Source organism: Leucoraja erinacea, chromosome 7, assembly GCF_028641065.1.
Source record: "Leucoraja erinacea ecotype New England chromosome 7, Leri_hhj_1, whole genome shotgun sequence".
Taxonomy (NCBI): domain Eukaryota; kingdom Metazoa; phylum Chordata; class Chondrichthyes; order Rajiformes; family Rajidae; genus Leucoraja; species Leucoraja erinaceus.
The window spans coordinates 47,049,641-47,069,760 of NC_073383.1; the positions used below are offsets into that span (position 1 = coordinate 47,049,641).

General features: G+C 47.0%; 1 protein-coding gene across 3 annotated transcripts in view; it reads left to right on the top strand.

Annotated features, from left to right (window-relative positions):
- The first annotated feature begins 29 nt into the window (after positions 1-29).
- Positions 30-20,120, top strand: part of traf3ip1 (TNF receptor-associated factor 3 interacting protein 1) — an 84,868-nt gene continuing 64,777 nt past the window's right edge. For 2 of the 3 annotated variants that reach the window (XM_055638478.1, XM_055638479.1), the window contains exon 1: positions 7,712-8,027. In XM_055638478.1, the coding sequence (XP_055494453.1) occupies positions 7,905-8,027 (123 nt within the window). In that variant the 5' untranslated portion in view covers positions 7,712-7,904. Of the gene's footprint in view, positions 201-7,711; positions 8,028-20,120 lie in introns of those variants that run through there. The other variant, XM_055638480.1, reaches the window with a different exon arrangement.

Sequence of the window (20,120 nt, forward strand, 5' to 3'; positions counted from 1 at the left end):
GGTGAGAGTCGTCCTCCCGACCAAAGATCTTTGCTCCCGACTGCTCCCGCAGGCCACTTTATATTTGCCAGCTCACCCCCCAACCCCGCCGTTTGCCTTCGGGTCCACACCCTTCCTTGGGTCAGTAAGGCCTTCGATTTGAATGTAGAATTTTTTTTTTGGCGAATGGCGACAATGTTTGCTGGTATAGGTTGACGTAGGTGAATTCCATTAAAACTAGTCCCATTATGGACATTTTATAAGTTGCATTACTTACTTAAGATTGCACAATTGTGGTCTGGTTAACTGGGTAAAGCTGATAATGTATTGTATTATTGTTTATTGTGAAAAAAGACACAAAGTGGTGCAACTCAGCAGATAAGGCAGCATCCTGGAGAACATGGATAGGAGGAATTTCAGGTCAGGACCCTTCTTCAGACTGATTGGGTTAGAAAGCTGGAACAGATGCAGGGGTATGACCAAAGATCCTATAGCAGATCCTCCGCTATAGGATCTTTGGGTATGACAAAGTGTGGCACTTGGTTGAACAAACGCCAGAGATGAAAAGACAAAAAGTGTTAGTTTGCATGTGGTCTCACTCTGGCAATAGGGGGGTTGCACGAAAGGTCACTGGGTCATAGGGCTCGACGCACGGAGCCGCTAAATCCAACTGGAAGACATCCGTCACTTCCGGTATATGTTATTAATGCTAGAAACACGTACTTTCCTACCTGTTAAAAACCGCCAAAATGTTGAATTTTTGCGCTGAAAAAAATTGTGGGAGTCGGGGTAAGTGTGAGAGACATGTACCCAACTTTAAAATTCCAAACATGAAGCGAAATGAAGGTATAGAGAAGCGAGAACGGAAGGGACTACAGCAGCTAAACTGCTTGGTAAACATTGAAAATATTGGGAATTATCGCGTTTGCTCACTGCATTTCATCAAGTAAGGCATTATTTGTGTTTTATCTTGATTCCTTTGGTATCTAAAAATTCTCAGAAGTGATAAATCTGGCTGTAAATTTTTCTTCAGATGCGTTTTCATTTTGTATGTAAAAACCCACAAGAACCATGGGCGATTAAAAAAAATTACAGCCAGATTTATCACTTCTGAAACTTTTTAGATGCCAAAGGAATCAAGAAAAAACACAAATAATGCCTTAGTTGATGAAATGCAGTGAGAAAACGGCCAATGTTCGCCAAGCACTCTGACTGTTGTTGTCCCTTCAGCTCTCGTTTTTATCTACCGTCATTTCTCCTCACTTTTGGAATTCTGAAGTAGGCTAAATGTCTCACACGCTTATCCCGATTTCCATAATTATTTACAGCGCAGAAATTGACAATTTCAGCGGGTTTTAACGGGCCCGCAACGCTGGAAACAATGGTAAGTGCCTACCTGCAGTTCATCGCGTGTAATCCATTTGGAGTAGAGTAGCAACAGTACGGGTCATGGGTCGTGACCCGACTGCCGTGAAACCTCCCTATAGAGGCTGCTCAGTACAGAAAGGTCAGTATGGAAATACGAAGGGGAGTTAAAATGGTGAGAGACCAGGAGATCCAGGACCTGGGCAGACTGAGCACAAGTGTTTGGCAAAACAGTCACCCAGTCTACACTTGGTCTTGATGATGTAAAGGAGGCCACATCACGAACACCGAATACAGATAAGGTTGGAGGAGGTGCACATGAATCTCTGTGTCACCTGGAAGCACTATTGGAGGACCGTGGATAGATGTGAGGGTAGATATAGGGACAGGTGTTACATCTCCTGTGGTTGCAGGGGAAACAAGATACAAGATACAAGATACATTTAATTGTCATTTGGACCCCTTGAGGTCCAAACGAAATGCCGTTTCTGCAGCCATACATTACAAACACATAGACCCAAGATGCAACAACACAACATAATTTACATAAACATCCATCACATTGCTGTGATGGAAGGCCAAATAAACTTATCTCTCCACTGCACTCTCCCCCCCCCCGATGTCAGAGTCAAAGTCAAAGCCCCCCGGCTGGCGATGGCGATTGTCCCGCGGCCATTAAAGCCACGCCGGGTGGTGCAAGGTCGCACGCCGGGTCTTGGTGTTAGAGCCCCTGGTGTGCCTCGCAGAGTCCCGCGGCCATTCCAAGCCGCGCGGGGCGGTGATGTCAGGCCCCGCTCCAGGAGCTCTTCAACCCCGCAACTCGGGCAGGAGAAGTCGCCGTTGCGAGAGCCCTGAAAAGCGGTCTCCCTCCAGGGACCCACGGGCTCCCGGTGCCGCCGTCCACAGACCTGCCGTTGAAGCCTCCGACTCTCCGGTCGGGCCGCAGCAGCAGCAGCAGCAGCGCTCCTCCACCGCTCCACCCGCTCCGGACTCAGCCAGCCCCGCAACGGCGACAGTGAGTCGTCGGCACCAGAGTCCCCGGTCTCTTCCTGTTGGAGGCCGCTCCTCGTTGCAGCCCCAACGATAACGGAAACCCGACGAGAAAAGGTCGGGTCTCCCGTGCAGGGAGAGATTTAAAAAAGTTTCCCCCCCCCTCCCACCCCACCCCACCTCACCCCCCCACACACACACCCCAACAAAAAATAACAAAAACTACATAAAAACATAGACAGAAAATAATAAAAACGCGGACAGACTGCAGAGGCCGCTGCTGACGAGAGTCGCGCCGCCCACCGGAATCGTACCTGGAGAGGGGGAGATTCAGATTCAGATTCAATCTTTATTGTTATTGTGCAATGTACAGTACAGAGACAACGAAATGCAGTTACCATCTCACCCAGAAGAGCGAACATAGAATAATGGAAAAGTAAAGTATATATATGTACATACAGTGGCAGTAGTGCAATTTTTCTGGGGTAAGGAGTGTCCGGGGGGGGATGACTGGCAATCACCAAGGTGCAGAATTAAGTTGTGTAACAGCCGCAGGGAAGAAGCTGTTCCTGAACCTGCTTGTCCGGCAACGGAGAGACCTGTAGCGCCTCCCGAATGGGAGGAGGGTAAACAGTCTGTGGCTGGGGTGAGAGCAGTCCTTGAGTGTGAATTGATGAGTGAACCAAGGAGTTATGGAGGGAGCGGTCACTACAGAAGGCAGAAAGGGGTGGGATAGGAAGATGTGACTGGTGGTGGGATCACATTGGAGGTAGCGGAAACGTCAGAACAATGTGTTGGATGCTGAGGCTGGTGGGGTGAAATTTTACGACCAATGAATCTATCCTTGTTTCGTCTGGGGGGAGAGAAGGGGATTGAGAGCAGAACTTTGGGACACAGAGCAACCACGTCTCCTGACTTTTCTGTCGTGGGCCCCTTCCATTCACAGAGTGAGGCCATAGGCAAACTAAAGGAACAGCATCTCAAATTCCGTTTGGGTAGCTTACAACCTAATGATACGAAGTGTATTCTCCAATTTCCAGAAACTAACATACAAACACCTCCCTCCCCCCCTTTTTTTACCCTCTCTTCCCCACCTGAATGCCCTTCTGAATTTCTCCCTATCTGCTTGCTTCACATTTAGCAAACCTATCTTTATCTCATCTTTTGTTTTTTCATCTTTGATCTTTGTTCAACCATCTGCCAGTCAAACCCCTTCTCACCTATATTGACCCATCACTTGCCAGGCTTTGTCCTGTCCCACCTTACTCACAGCTTTCTCCTCTGGCAACAAATGGTCTGAAGAAGTGTTCCAACCCAAAATGTCACCAATCCATGTTCTCCAGAGATGCTGCTTGACTTGTTAGTTACTCTAGCACTTTGTGTCTTGTAAACCACCATTTGAAGTTTCTTGTGTCTCTATCATTCATTGTATATTTATTTGTTGTGTTCTTAGATTAATATGCATGTGAAGCTGCATCAAGTAATAAATGTGTTGTTCTGTTCTCTGTGCATATAACGGTTAGACACTCTTGACATAACTTGATTTTGGCTCCTTTGCTCCATCTTGATTTTTCTACCATTCACGGGTAGTCACGCGTTAAGTTGCAAAGACCCTCTGTGTAGGAATTTCCTTCCTAAACCTGCCTGCCTCACTCATCTCTAAGTGCTTAAAATCTACCTTGTTGGTTTTTAAGGGTCATAAAGCAGTCATCCCAGCTGATCTACGGGACAAATACTTTGATGCCGTCCACAGGGATCATCCAGGCGTGGAAGCAACCTTTCCCTGAGCAAAGAGCATGCTTTTCTGGCCGGAATGACCAAATTTGTGCACGAGACCGAATTTGTGCAACAGCCTGATGCCACACCAACAGAAGCAGCCCCTTCTCTCATACCCTGTTCCTCCTCTGCCTTAGACCACACTCGCTACTTACGTATTCGAGTGGCGTGGCAAACAGTATCTGGCTCTCGTTGACTCGTAATAGGGCTGGTTCGAAATCGACCTCCTCCAAAGCATAACATCCGATGCAGTCATCCAAAGGCTGTCGCGCCATTTCGCTGTACACGGTGCCCTGCATGCCTCTTGTCAGATAACGGCAGTCAGTTCACTAGCCAGTGTTTCAAAAACTTTGCTCGATGATGGGATTTTTGCCAAGTCACCAGCAGTCCAGAATTCCCACAGTCAAACAGACTTGCAGAACTGGCTGTCCGGAGCGCCAAGCAATTGATGGAGTGCTCACACCTTGTCAAATTCGATGTCTACCTGGTTTTGCTCAACTTAAGAAACATTGTCCGTGACCCAATACTGGGGTCTTCTGCCCAACGCCTGATGTCCCGACGCAGAGTTGACCATGAGGCAGACGCCCCCTCCTCTCCCTTTCCCAGATGCCAGGGTACCATACATACGGTGGATGGAGAACCCTTCAGGCTGGACCGCTGAGTCAGGGGAGCTGGGGCTGAGCCATGTCTCTGTGAAACAGAACACAGAGCATTACGCTAAATCTGCTAAACTCCAGCGAGTATAGGCCCAGTGCTGACAACCGCTCATCATAGATTAACTTTGAGGGTATGAGATGTGAATTGGCCAAGATTGACTGGCAATTAATTCTAAAAGGGTTGACGGTGGATATGCAATGGAAGGCATTTAAAGACTGCATGGATGAACTACAAAAATTGTTCATCCCAGTTTGGCAAAAGAATAAATCAGGGAAGGTAGTGCATCCATGGATAACAAGGGAAATCAGGGATAGTATCAAAGCAAAGGATGATGCGTACAAACTAGCCAGAAAAAGCAGCATACCGGAGGACTGGGAGAAATTCAGAGACCAGCAGAGGAGGACGAAGGGCTTAATTAGAAAAGGAAAAATGGATTATGAAAGAAAACTGGCAGGGAACATAAAAACTGACTGCAAAAGTTTTTATAGATATGTGAAAAGAAAGAGATTAGTTAAAACAAATGTAGGTCCCTTGCAGTCAGAAACAGGTGAGTTGATCATGGGGAACCAGGATATGGCGGACCAATTGAATAACTACTTTGGTTCCGTCTTCACTAAGGAAGACATAAATGATCTGCCGGAAATAGCAGGGGCCCGCGGGTCAAAGGAGTTGGAGGAATTGAGTGAAATCCAGGTTAGTCGGGAAGTGGTGTTGGGTAAATTGAATGGATTAAATGCCGATAAATCCCCAGGGCCGGATAGGCTGCATCCCAGAGTACTTAAGGAAGTAGCTCCAGAAATAGTGGATGCATTAGTAATAATCTTTCAAAACTCTTTAGATTCTGGAGTAGTTCCAGAGGATTGGCGGGTAGCAAACGTAACCCCACTTTTTAAGGAGGGAGGGAGAGAGAAAAACGGGGAATTACAGACCAGTTAGTCTAACATCGGTAGTGGGGAAACTGCTAGAGTCAGTTATTAAAGATGGGATAGCAGCACATTTGGAAAGTGGTGAAATCATTGGACAAAGTCAGCATGGATTTACGAAAGGTAAATCATGTCTGACGAATCTTATAGAATTTTTCGAGGATGTAACTAGTAGCGTGGATAGGGGCGAACCAGTGGATGTGGTGTATCTGGACTTCCAGAAGGCTTTCGACAAGGTCCCACATAAGAGATTAGTATACAAACTTAAAGCACATGGCATTGGGGGTTCAGTATTGATGTGGATAGAGAACTGGCTGGCAAACAGGAAGCAAAGAGTAGGAGTAAACTGGTCCTTTTCACAATGGCAGGCAGTGACTAGTGGGGTACCGCAAGGCTCAGTACTGGGACCCCAGCTATTTACAATATATATTAATGATCTGGATGAGGGAATTGAAGGCAATATCTCCAAGTTTGCGGATGACACTAAGCTTGGGGGCAGTGTTAGGTGTGAGGAGGATGCTAGGAGACTGCAAGGTGACTTGGATAGGCTGGGTGAGTGGGCAAATGATTGGCAGATGCAGTATAAAGTGGATAAATTTGAGGTTGTCCATTTTGATGGCAAAAATGGGAAAGCAGACTATTATCTAAATGGTGGCGATTGGGAAAGGGGGAGATGCAGCGAGACCTGGGTGTCATGGTACACCAGTCATTGAAGGTAGGCATGCAGGTGCAGCAGGCAGTAAAGAAAGCGAATGGTATGTTGGCTTTCATAGCAAGAGGATTTGAGTATAGGAGCAGGGAGGTTCTACTGCAGTTGTACAGGGTCTTGGTGAGACCACACCTGGAGTATTGCGTGCAGTTTTGGTCTCCAAATCTGAGGAAGGACATTATTGCCATAGAGGGAGTGCAGAGAAGGTTTCACCAGACTGATTCCTGGGATGTCAGGACTGTCTTATGAAGAAAGACTGGATAGACTTGGTTTATACTCTCTAGAATTTAGGAGATTGAGAGGGGATCTTATAGAAACTTACAAAATTCTTAAGGGGTTGGACAGGCTAGATGCAGGAAGATTGTTCCCGATGTTGGGGAAGTCCAGGACAAGGGGTCACAGCTTAAGGATAAGGGGGAAATCCTTTGAAACTGAGATGAGGAGAACTTTTTTCACACAGAGAGTGGTGAATCTCTGGAACTCTCTGCCACAGAGGGTAGTTGAGGCCAGTTCATTGGCTATATTTAAGAGGGAGTTAGATGTGGCCCTTGTGGCCAAGGGGATCAGAGGGTATGGAGAGAAGGCAGGTACGGGATACTGAGTTGGATGGTCAGCCATGATCATATTGAATGGCGGTGCAGGCTCGAAGGGCCGAATGGCCTACTCCTGCACCTAATTTCTATGTTTCTATGTTTCTATTAACCTACTCATTCCTGTTCTTACCATTTATTTTCCCGTCACAGATTATTAAGGGATTGGACACGCTAGGGGCAGGAAACATGTACCCAATGTTAGGGGAGTGCCGAACCAGGGGCCACAGTTTAAGAATAAGAGGTAAGCCATTTAGAACGGGGATGAGGAAAAACGTTTTCACCCAAAGAGTTGTGAATCTGTGGAATTCTGTGCCTCAGAAGGCAGTGGAGGCCGATTCTCTGGATGCTTTCAAGAGAGTTGGATAGCGCCCTTAAAAATAGCGGAGTCAAGGGATAAGGGGAGAAGGCAGGAACAGGGTACTGATTGTGGATGATCAACCATGATCACAGTGAATGGCGGTGGTGGCTCGAATGGCCGAATGGCCTACTCCTGCACCTATTGTCTATTGGCCTGCAGAGAGTTTTCACCAGCATGTGTTTTGCATTAATAGTTCTGCATTGGACTAAGCTCCCAATCATTCACGGGAAAGGGTGCAACTGCGATCCCGGTGGAAGTTGCCATGGAATCACAGATGGCAATTGACTGCTGACACAGTGGCCCTGCCTTGACGACAGCAGCTGATCACGTGACTGGTCGATCACGTGTGTTCGGTGTTGCGGCCGTTGCTAGGCTGGCGCGTTCTGCGCCGTGACGGAGGGTGGTGTGCGCGGTGGCTGTTGGGTAGGAGCCGGTTTGAAGTCGTTGGGAGGGGGAGAGGAGCTGAGCTCGATCGCACCCGGCCTGGGCCACTCGCCGCACCGGACGCGCAGGGAGCAAGAAAAAGGGAAGGGGGCCCGGGCCGAAGAAGCACCATGAGTTCCCACTTCGTGAAACGCACTCAAGATTCGCTTGGAAAAGTGATCAAGAAGCCGCCTCTGACCGAGAAGCTGCTCAGCAAGCCGCCCTTTCGCTACCTGCACGACATCTTTACCGAGGTGAGCGGACGGCGGGTCAGGGCGGAGGCTGGTCGGCAGTGCCCTCGTTCCCCTCCCCCCGAGCCGAGCCTGGTTGCTAGGGACAAGGCGACGCTGTGGGACTTGGTTCCTCAGGGCTCTTGTAGCGCACGCCGCTGTAAACACGCAAGAGCCGTCAGCATTTGGCACCGGGTGATGAGGAAGGGGAGGGAGGATGGGCGGTGTGGGTGCTGCAGGGAGTCAAATAAAGCGACATTCGACACACGAGAGCAGGAGAAGGCCTGTCGAGCCGCTTCGCCATACAGTAAAATTACAAATTTGCCCTCGACGACTCGTAACCATGATTTATTTGAATTTTAAACGTCTGTCACTCTTGTAGTATGCGAGTCTAGAAGTTGAGAGGTCATGTTGCAGTGGTATAAGACGCCACATTTACAGTATTGCGTTCAGTTATAGGAAAGACGTTGTCAAGCTGGAAAGTGTACAGATTTACGAGGATGTTGCCTGGACTAGAGGGTCTGAGCTATAGGCGGAGGTTGAGTAGGCTGGGACTATTCCTTGGAGTACAGGAGGATGAGGGGTGATCTTATAGAGTTATATTAGATTACGAGAGGAATAGATCGGGTACATGCACAGTCTCTTGCCCAGATTAGGTGAATCGAGGACCAGAGGACATGGGTTTAAGGTGAAGGGGAAAAGTTTTCAGGTGCGACAGAAGTTCACCTGCATCTCCTCCAACCTCATCTATTGCATCCGCTGCTCTAGATGTCAGCTGATCTACATCGGTGAGATGAAGCGTAGGCTTGGCAATCGTTTCGCCGAACACCTCAGCTCGGTCCGCATTAACCAACCTGACCTCCCTGTGGCTCAGCACTTCAACTCCCCCTCCCATTCCGAATCCGACCTCTCTGTCCTGGGTCCCCTCCATGGCCAGAGTGAGCACTACCAGAAATTGGAGGAACAGCATCTCATATTCCGCTTGGGCGGTCTGCACCCTAGTGGTATAAACATTGAATTCTCCCAATTCCGGTAGTCCTTGCTGTCTCCTCCCCTTCTCAGCTTTCCCTCAGCCCTCGGGCTCCTCCTCTTCCTTTTTTTTTCTTTCTTCTACCCGCCCCCCCCCCCCCCCCCCCCCCCCCCCCCCCCCCACCAGTCCCCCCCCCCCCCCCCCCCCCATCAGTCTGAAGAAGGATTTTGGCCCGAAACGTTGCCTATTTCCTTCGCTCCATAGATGCTGCTGCACCCGCTAAGTTTATCCAGCATTTCTGTCTACCGTCTAAGTTTTAATAGGAATCTGAGTGGTTACTTTTTTACACAACGGGTGGTGGATGTATGGAACAAGCTGCGAGATGAGGTAGTTGAGGAAGGGACTATACCAACATTTAAGAAGCAGTTAGACAGGTACATGGATAGGACAGGTTTGGAGGGATAGGGACCAAATGCTGATAGGTGGAACTAGTGTAGCTGGGACATGTTGGCTGATATGGGCAAGTTGGGCTGAAGGGCCTGTTTCCACACTGTATCACTCTATGACTATGACTCAATATGTTCAACGATATCGCCCCCCACAATTCTCTAGGGTGGAGAATTCCAGAGATCCGTTACCATCTGAGAAAATAAGTTCCTTACCTGCCTGAAATAAGAGACCCTGTATTTCTGTAAAGCCAAACTTCAACCCCTATTTTCTATAGGAAAGCGCCTCTTAGCATCCACTAGATTAAAGCCCTCTCAGAACATTGTTTTGATAATATCCGCTCCAATTTTTACTTAAATTGTAAATAGTTTAGATCAACCACTTTATTCCTGGATCAATTGAGTAAACATTCTCTGTAGTGATTTCAGCGCAAGCAAATTAATTGGTGGATATGGAGAGCAAAACTACACAGTTTAATCGCTTCTTATGGATCCACTGTGTGATTGTGAGTGGTTGACGTTCAAGACTGAGTATAGGTGGGAATGGAGCTTCAGATGAAGAGAAACCACATGTTAGAAGTAAAAGAACAGAAACTGAGAAATACTCGGGTCAAGTAGCATTGGAAAAGAGAGAAATAGATTTAATGTTTCAGGTCAATGATCTTTCATCAGAACTGGGAAGCATTAAAAAAAAAGTCAAACTTTTGAAGATGCAGAATAGGGGAGGGTGGAGACCAAGAGAGACTGGATGAAGTAATGGTGATGGCTGAAAGAGGGCAATAAAGGCATTTTTGGAGGATGTTAATGGAAGAATGTGAACAGGGAGGGGAATTGCTGAAAATTAGATACAAAACACAATAGAATTTGGAAATCTGAAATAAGAAAATGTGGGAAATTCTAAGCAGATCGGGTAGCATCTGAACAGAAAGAAAAATTGAGGTAACTTTACAGGTTAAACTTCTGTCAAAACTGGCCAGTTCTGAAACAAAATGGAAAGGATAGTTTCTGAAATTGTCGAATCCAGTGTTAAGTGCTGGATGCTGTACGCCTGGTTGGAAGATACAGTGCTATTCTTAGAGCTTGTATGGGGCTTTAATCCATTACTCCAAGAGGCACAGTTCAGAGTAAGATGTAGAATTAAAGTGACAGCCATCTTTTAAACCACAGCCAACGTTTCATGATCAGGTTCACTCTGAAGGAAGATATTCTGAAAAGCAATCACCCAATGTGCATTTAGTTTCTCCAGTGCAGGGGAAATCATGTGATGAACATCAGACGCAATACATTGAAATTGGTAAAAGTGAATGGCTATCTCACTGGAAAGGATATGTGGGTAAGGATGAAGCAAAGTGTAGGTGTTGCATCTCCTGCAGTTGTATAGTGAGCTGCTGTGATAATGGGAAAAAGTAGAAAGTTATGGATGGAACAACCACTTCAATATAATGGGAGTGGAACTGAATGTAAGTTTGGTGTTATTGTGTTGAAGTCCTTGAAAATCAGGATGATCTGTTGAATTTGTGGGCTAGTGGAGTGGAAAGTGAGGACATATAGATCATTATCCGTGCTCTGGTTGAAAAAAGAGGGGACGAGAGCAAAAGAACAGGAAATAAATGTCCCCTACAACTCTCCCCAACTTTTAAAGATGCACCATAGAAAGCATTGTATCAGGATTCATCACAACTTAGTTTGGGAACAGCTGCATTGAAGATGGCAAGAAATTGCAGCGAATTGTGGAAGCAGCCCAGACCATCACACACGCTGCCTCAGCAAGACCAGCAGCATAATCAAGGACGAGTTGCACCCTGACCATTCCCTCTTCTTCTCCCCTCCCCCCAGGCAAAAGGTATAGAAATGTGAAAACACACAGCTCCAGTTTCAGGGACAGTTTTTTCCGAGCTGTTATTGGGCAACTGAATCATGCTACCACAACCAGAGAACAGTGCTAAACTATTAACCACCTCATTGGTGATCCTCGGACGATCCTTGATTAGACTTTGCTGGCTTTACCTTGCACTAAACGTTATTCCCCTATGTATACACTGTAAATGGGTCGATTGTAATCATATTTTGTCTTTCTGCTGACTGGTTAGCATGCAACAGAATCTTTTCACTGTACCTCGGTAAATGTGACAATAAACTAAACTAAAACTTAAACTAAACTAAATGGAGCAGGTGTGGTTGAGAGCCCTATTGATTTTGGTATGGAAGTCAGAGGCAGCAAAAAAATAGGGGTGGTGTGCGGTGTGTTGTCATCCAAACAGATATGCCGAACATTCCAACATTTCAAGCATTCTCACACATTCAGATTTCCAGCACCTACAGTGCTTTGTTTTGCAAATCCAGTATTGTTGATTTTTCTTTCTCTCCCCATTTTCTTATCGATCTATATCCTTTTTTTTTCTCTCATTCATCTCAGGATTAGAACCAACAAGCAGTTTGATTGTAGTTATTATCAAGTCCTAACAGCCGTTCTGAACTGACACTACAATCTCTTGCATCATTTGTCCGATTCAGTTTCTTGATTTCCTTTTGTATCCTCTCAGCCATTCCTTTTGTATCCTCCACCCTTTGCCATTTCTTTGCAATTTGCAAATGTGTTCGCATTCTAAACTTTCCTAGCTCTGATGGAAGATCATCAATCTGTTCTCTCTTCACAAATGTTATGTGACCTGTTGAGTATAAACTAAGGTAGACAAAAAAGCATGAGAAACTCAGCGGGTGAGGCAGTATCTATGGAGCGAAGGAATTGGCGGCGTTTCGAGTCGAGACCCTTCTTCAGACTGATGTCGGGGGGGGGGAGAGAGGGGGAGGAAAGGAAGAGGCGGAGACAGTAGGCTGTGGGAGAGCTGGGAAGGGGAGGGGAATAAGGGAGAGAGCAAGGACCACCTGAAATTGGAGAAGTCAATGTTCATACCGCTGGGATGTAAACTACCAAAGCAAAATATAATCTGCTGTTCCTCCAATTTGCGGTGGGACTCACTCTGGCCATGGAGGAAGCCCAGGACAGAAAGGTTGGATTCGGAATGGGAGGGGGAGTTGAAGTGCTGAGCAACTGGGAGATCAGGTTGGTTATTGCGAACTGAGCGGAGGTGTTGGGCGAAAAGATCGCCAAGCCTGCGCTTGGTCTCACCGATGTAGAGCAGTTGACACCTGGAAAAGCGGATGCAATAGATGAGGTTGGAGGGGGTGCAGGTGACCCTCTGCCTCTCACCTGGAAAGACTGCTTGGGTCCTTGGATGGAGTTGAGGGGGGAGGTAAAGTGACAAGTGTAGCATTTCTTGCGGTTGCAAGGGAAAGTACCAGGGGAGGGGGTGGTTTGGGTGGGATGGGACGAACTGACCAGGGAGTTACGGGGGGAACGATCTCTACGGAAAGCTGAAAGGGGAGGAGATGGGAAGATGTGGCCAGTGGTGGGATCCCGTTGGAGGTGGCGAAAACGTTGGAGGTTTATATGTTGTTTGGGACGGCTGGTGGGGTAGGTTTAAGTCAAGAGGGAGATGCTTTTGAAGATGCGGTGTAGATGGAGGAATTGGGAGTAGTATAGAGTCTTTACAGGAAGCAGGGTGGTTAGAAGTGTAGGCCAGATAGCCGTGGGAGTCAGCGGGTTTGTAGTAGTTAATAGTCCCTTACCTACGATGGAAATGGTGACGTCTAGAAATGGTGGGGGGATGTCGGAAATGGTCCAGGTGAATTTGAGAATCTGAATCCAAGATTAGATGAATAGTTATGTTTTATAATCTACGGACCTATCTCCTAAACTGTATTATTGGTAATTTGTACTATTTTTTCATTTTCTTTTTTCCTTTCTTTCCATCTATAAATAAAAATAAACAATTAGAAGCAGTTAATATGTAATTGATAAACGAGGACCCCAGCTATTTTGATAGCTGGGACCCCAGCTATTAACAACATGTAATTGATAAACAAAGTGTGTTTTGATTACGATATGTATATGCTTCTAATAAAAAATATTATACACAAAAAACAAAAACTTTTGACATTATTTCGCCCTGTAAAATATAAAGATAGAGCGTATACAATGTTAGGTAGCCTAGGCAGAAAATTGATCCTTAAAAAGGTGGTCCCTCACTTTTGGCCTAACAGGTTGCCACATCAGTTTGAGTTAAGAAAGTATGGCCTTGCCAAGACATCTTCTTTGAAAAATTACAAAGCAGCAAACAATATTGTGTGGCGGTCCCTGGGGGGTAGGCCACTCCTTGGATCATCCCCCTCGCTGATTGAGGGAAAGGGGCATTGGTCTGCCACGGGGTTTCGAGACGACCCTGGGTTTAGTGCTCTCAAGGTGTGTGTGCGGTGTACTCTCGCTGTTGGGATTAAAAGACTACTGTTTGAACCCGCCTGGCGTCTGGTCTTTTCCTGACCTTGACCAGGCCACTACACTGGTGACCCCACGCCGTTCATCACGCGTCGTGATGGATATGGATAATAACGCTGTTGCGCTGAAGCTCCCAACTCTGTGGACCGAAGAACCCGACACCTGGTTCCTATAGGCAGAGGCACAGTTTGCTGTGAGAGGTATTACAGCAGATGAGACAAAATACTATTATGTGGTTGGCTCGCTTGACCAAGTGACTGCGAGGCAAGTTAAGCCTTTCCTCAGGGCCCCCCCCCCCCCGGTAACAAATAAATATACTGGCCTTAAGGAATTTCTTATCAGGAGGTTTGGCCTAGGTGACACTGAGCGGGCAGCTCAGATTTTCAGAATGGACGGCCTGGGCGACCGCCGGCCGTCTGCCCTCCTGGAAGACATGCTCACCCCAATGGGGGACCATGAACCTTGCTTTCTATTTAAATACGCCTACCTGCAGCAGCTACCTCCCGACATTCGCATGCAGCTCGCCAGGGATCCATTTACCGACAACTTAAGGATGCCCTGAAGGCACGGCTCAATGATTCGGACTGGGTGGACGCTCTGCCGTGGGTTTTGCTGGGGATCCGCACTGCACCGAAAGAGGACTTGGCCTCCTCCTCCGCCGAGTTGGTGTATGGGTCTCCATTGACGGTGCCCGGGAAGTTCATCCCGCCGGCACATGGCCAGGTGGAGCAGCCTTCGGACGCCCTGCAACGTCTTCGGCAGACGGTGGGCAAGCTGGCGCCGGTGCCCATGTCTCCTTCCATCCGCACGTTCCCTCTGTCTGGAGGACTGCCAGTTCGTCTTCCAGGGATGCGCATTGGACACCTCTCCAGCGGCCGTACGAAGGTCCCTTCCGGGTCCTGGAACATGGCTCGTCGACTTTCGACCTGGACATGGGGGGTCGGCATGTGACTGTTTCGGTTGCGCGGTTGAAGCCAGCACAAATTGATGTTGATCAGCCGGTGCTGGTAGCGTGGCCCCATAAGTGAGGGCGGCCTCTCTCTAGGGTACCCCCTTCTCTAGCTACTCCGTCCCCCGCACCTATTGATCAGTCGCATGTTCCGTGGCCAGGCATTGTGTGCACCCGGGCTGGCCGCCGTGTACGCCCTCCTGTCCGTTTCGTGCCTCGGGTACTTGGGGAGGGGGGGGGGGGGGTACTGTTGTGGTCCCTGGGGGGTAGGCCACTCCTTGGATCATCCCCCTCGCCGATTGAGGGACAGGGGCGTTGGTCTGCCACGAGGTTTCGAGACGACCCTGCTCTCGAGGTGTGTGTGTGTGGTGTACTCTCGCTGTTGGGATTAAAAGACTACTGTTTGAATCCGCCTGGCGTGTGGTCTTTTCCTGACCTTGACCAGGCCACTACAATTGTAACAATGTGACAGCCTTAATAACTAAATCTAAAGGCAGTTATGGAAAGGTGCACCAAAGCAGCCCATCTATTTATCCAAGTGTGACAATCAATTACAATGCGACTTCAAAAGAATGAAAATAAATAAGATCAGGAATCGATCATCTGTCGATGCCCAACCATTCGTCAAGATCATGTCATTTTGTACAGTAGCAGTATTTTCCAGCATTATCTGCATATTCCTTCCTTATTAATCGAACAATCTTTGATCGTTTATGAGAGAATTAAAAGATTTACCATCTTTTGAATGAAATGTCTCTACATCTCAGTCCTAAATAGGCTACCCTTTAGTCTGTGACACTGATCCCTAGTTCTAGACTTTTCAGTCAGAGGAAACATTCCTCCTGAATCTAGAAAATTGAAAATAGTTGCAAGAGGAGGCCATTCGGCCCTTCAAATCTGTACCGCCATTCATTGTGATCATGGCTGATCATCCACAATCAGTAATCCGTTCGTGCCTTCTCCCCTTGACTCCGCTATCTTTAATAGCTCTATCTAACTCATTCTAGAAAGCATCCAGAGAATCGGTCTCCACTGCCTTCTGAGGCAAAGAACTCCACAAATTCACAACTATCTGGGTGAAAAAGTTTTTTCATCTCCGTTCTAAATTCCATACTCCTTATTCTTAAACAGTGGCCCCTGGTTCTGCACTACCATAACATTGGGAACATGTTTCCTGCCCCTTGCGTGTCCAATCCCTTAATAATCTGTGACGGGGAAAATAAATGGAAAGGACAACAGGAATAACCCCCTAGAGCTCTATCTAACTCTCTTTTAAATTCATCCAGTGAATTGGCCTCTACAACATTCTGTGGCAGAGAATTCCACACATTCACAACTCTCTGGGTGAAAAAGATTTTTCTCATATCAGTTTTAAATGGCCTCCCCTCTATTCTTAGACTGCGGCCCCTGGTTCTGTACTCCCCCATCATTGGCAGGGCTCGAAATTAACGGTTGCCCGGGTGCCAATGACCACTCAAAGTGCCGCCGGGCCACCTAATTGCTGACTCGTTTTGCCCGGCTTGGCACTGCAGATACTGGTTTATACCAAAGATAGACACAAAAAACTGGAGTAACTCAGCGGGTCAAGCAGCACCTCTGGAGAAAAGGAACGTGACGTTTTGTGTCGGCGACTGCTGTAGTGCGGGGCAAAGATGCGGCGGGGTGACGAAGGGTCGGAGCGAATGACGGGTCCTGCACAGCGGCAGTAGCGGCCGCGATAGCGGCTCCATCTCCTCCTCCTCCCACACCCCGCCCGCCCTGATAGCGGCCGCTGCTTGCAAATCCGCTAACGGCGATAACCGCTTTCAAAACAAACCCTCTCGCACGCCGAGGCCGGGATGAGGGAGGGAGGGGGAGGCCTCCTTCCACCGTCTGAAGCAGCTGAACCAAAGATCCTATAGCTATATGATCTTTGAGCTGCACCGCTCAAGATCCCAACCGTGGTGGCACTTGGCCGTGGACAGTGCCGGCCAAGGCAGCGTGGCGATGTTGTCCGAGGGGCGTTGACCTTCCTTCCTCCCCACCTCCTCGGCCACTTCCTCCCTCTCTCTCTCTTGTACGCCCCCCTCCCCCCCCCCCCCCCCTATCCTGAGACCCCTCCTCTCCATCCCGCATTGATCCCCATTCCCGCCTCAATTCAGTCCTCACTGACATCCCCTGTGCTCCCTTTCTTGCCATAGAGGGAGTACAGAGAAGGTTCACCCCATTCATCCTGCACAGACCCTCTGATCCACACTGTACTGACCCCCCCCCCCCCCCCCATTCATCCTGTACTGATCCCCCCCATCCATCCTGTACTGATTTCCCCCCCCCCCATTCACGAAGAATGGGGGGAACAATCTGAAGAAGGGTCTTGACCCGAAACGTTGACTATTTCCTTCGCTCCATAGATGCTGCTGCACCCGCTGAGTTTCTCCAGCATTTTTGTCTACCCCCATTCATCCTGTACTGATCCCCCATTCATCCTGTACTGATCCCCCCCATTCAACACCACTGACACCTCCCGTGCTCTCTCCTCACAATTTTACATATTCCAACCAACACGTACTAATTCACCTGCCTCAATCCATCCATTCCGCACCGATTGCCTTCTCAACTTCTCACCCCCCCCCCCCCCCCCATCTATCCACCCCGCACTGATTCACACACACCCCTCCCCCCTGACCCTATTGTGCTGGAAATGTCTTCAGAGCGAGCATTGACTATTTTTGATAACGGAATGCAATCAAATGTGTTTTAATTCCCAATGCTATCATTTGTTTTAGTCCATAAAGATGGATTAATTAAATTGTGAACACATGAAACATTAAAACCGCAGTGTTCGATTGTCACTGCTACCGTTGACACGTTATTACAGAATTCATTTTAACGGCAAATCAATGCTCTTAAAATGGGGTATCAGTACTGTAGTTATTTAATGAGCAACATTCACAACTATACTGAAGAAGGGTTTCGGCCCGAAACGTTGCCTATTTCCTTCGCTCCATAGATGCTGCTGCACCCGCTGAGTTTCTCAAGCTTTTTTGTGTACATTCACAACTATACGTTGGATTTATCGAGGTTTTACTTCTACAGTCGGTCATATACATCACAAATTTGGTCAAGAGATATTTCAGTTGAAATTTTAACGTTAATTCTGAAGTTGGAATGATGGAAATAGCGTTTATCAATAAACATTTTTTATCTGGTGCGTACAAACTGGGTATCTTCATTGCTGTTCACAACATGTACATCTAATCTGAATGTCTGGTAATGTGGCGTTTTGACGCCTTTAAACATATTTCCAAAAGAACATTTGCTGCAGTTATGTCCTTTGGCCATCTCTTGTCAGTTAGTGTAATGTTTAACCTGTCAGATGGGTACAGTCGGCTATTATCATAAAATGCCTTTAGAAATTTCCTTGCAACCTGTATATTTTGTTATGGATAAATTATGTGGGAAGCGAGAGTGTTTCTGTACTAATAGCAATAACGACCCATGCTATGGCCATGTCATGGTAATTTTCGGTCCTTCATAGAAAACATGCTTGCATCAATTTGTAGTGTGCATGGTTAAGCATATATGTGACCATGGTCCAGGATTTATTGACACAGGTTCATCTTACGCTGAATAATCCAACCACATTTTTGTTTGGAAGTGGAAAGAACTAATAGAAATTGCATTAATTGCAATGTGTAAAAAAAGTTGAGATACTGTATTATAATTTTGCTGCATGTCATTGTGGTATATATCATGTCTTGATTGGTGAATATGTTTAGTTTGTGGCATTATTTGAAGCAGAAATAATATGTGAATGCTTCATTGAGCATAATTCAGACTGGTAACCACGCACTTCGTCCGAGCACATTATCGCACGCGTCATGCAAACCGTCTTAAATGACCACCTAAACTGTCATTTGGCAACCTAAAAAGCTGGCAAGGTTGCCCGGCTGGCAACAGGGAAAAAAAGTTAAGTGAGAGCCCTGATTGAGAAATGTTTTCCTGCATCTAGCTTGCCCAGTCCTTTTATAATTTTATGTTGTATATGATCCCCTCTCATCCTAAATTTCAATGAATATAAGCCCAGTCTTTCCAATCTTTCCTCATATGACAGTCCTGCCATCACGGGGATTAACCTCGTGAACCTACACTACACTGCCATAATTGCAAGGAAGTCCTTCCTCAAATTAGGAGACCAAATCTGCACACAATACTCCAGATGTGGTCTCACCAGGGCCCTGTACAGCTGCAGAAGGACCTCTTTACTCCTATACTCAAATCCTCTCGTTATGAAGACCAACATTACATTAGCTTTCTTCACTACCTTCTGTACCTGCATGTTTACTTTCAATGACTGGTGTACACCCAGGTCTAGTTGCTCTTTCCTTTTTCCTAATCTGATTCCAATGAGATAATAATCTACCAACTTGTTCTTGCCACCAAAGTGGATAACCTCACATTTATCTACATTATGCTGCATCTGCCAAACATCTGCTCACTCACTCAACCTGTCCAAGTCCTCCTGCAACCTCCTAGCATCCTCTTCGCCGTTCACACTGCCACCCAGCTTTGTGTCATCTGCAAATGTGCTAGTGTTACTTTTAATCCAATCATCTGAATCATTAATATATATTGTAAATAGTTGCGGCCCCAGCACTGAGCCTTGCGGCACTCCACTCGCCACTGCATGCCCTTCTGACAGGGACCTGTTTATTCCTACTCTTTGTTTCCTGTCTGCCAACCAATTCTCTATCCATGTTAATACTCTGCCCCCAATACCATGTGCTCCAATTTTGCCCACTGTGGGACCTTATCAAAGGCTTTCTGAAAGTCCAGATACACAACATCCACTGGCTCTCCTTCATCCATTTTAATTGTCACATCCTCAAAAAATTCCAGAAGATTAGTCAAGCAGGATTTCCCCTTCATAAATCCATGCTGACTTGGACCAATCCTTTTACAGCTATCCTAATGCGCCATTATTACTTATTTAATAATTGACTCCAGCATCTTCCCTTACCACCGATGTCAGACTAACTGGTCTATAATCCCCCGTTTTCTCTCTTGCTCCTTTCTTGAAAAGTGGGATAACATTAGCTACCCTCCTATCCAGAGGAACTGATCCTGAACCTATAGAACATTGGAAAATGATGACCAATGCGTCCACGATTTCTGGAGCCAACTCCTTAAGTACCGTGGGATGCAGACCATCAGGCCCTGGGGATTTATCAGCCTTCAGACCCGTCAGTCTACCCAATATTATTTCTCGCATAATGCAAATTTCTTTCAGTCTCCCTAGATCCTCTATCGTCTAGTACATCTGGGAGATTGTTTGTGTCTTCCTTAGTGAAGACAGAACCAAACTATCTGTTCAACTCTTCTGCTATTTCCTTGTTCCCCATTAAGGGTCTTGACAGGGTGAGGTCTTTGTCTAATG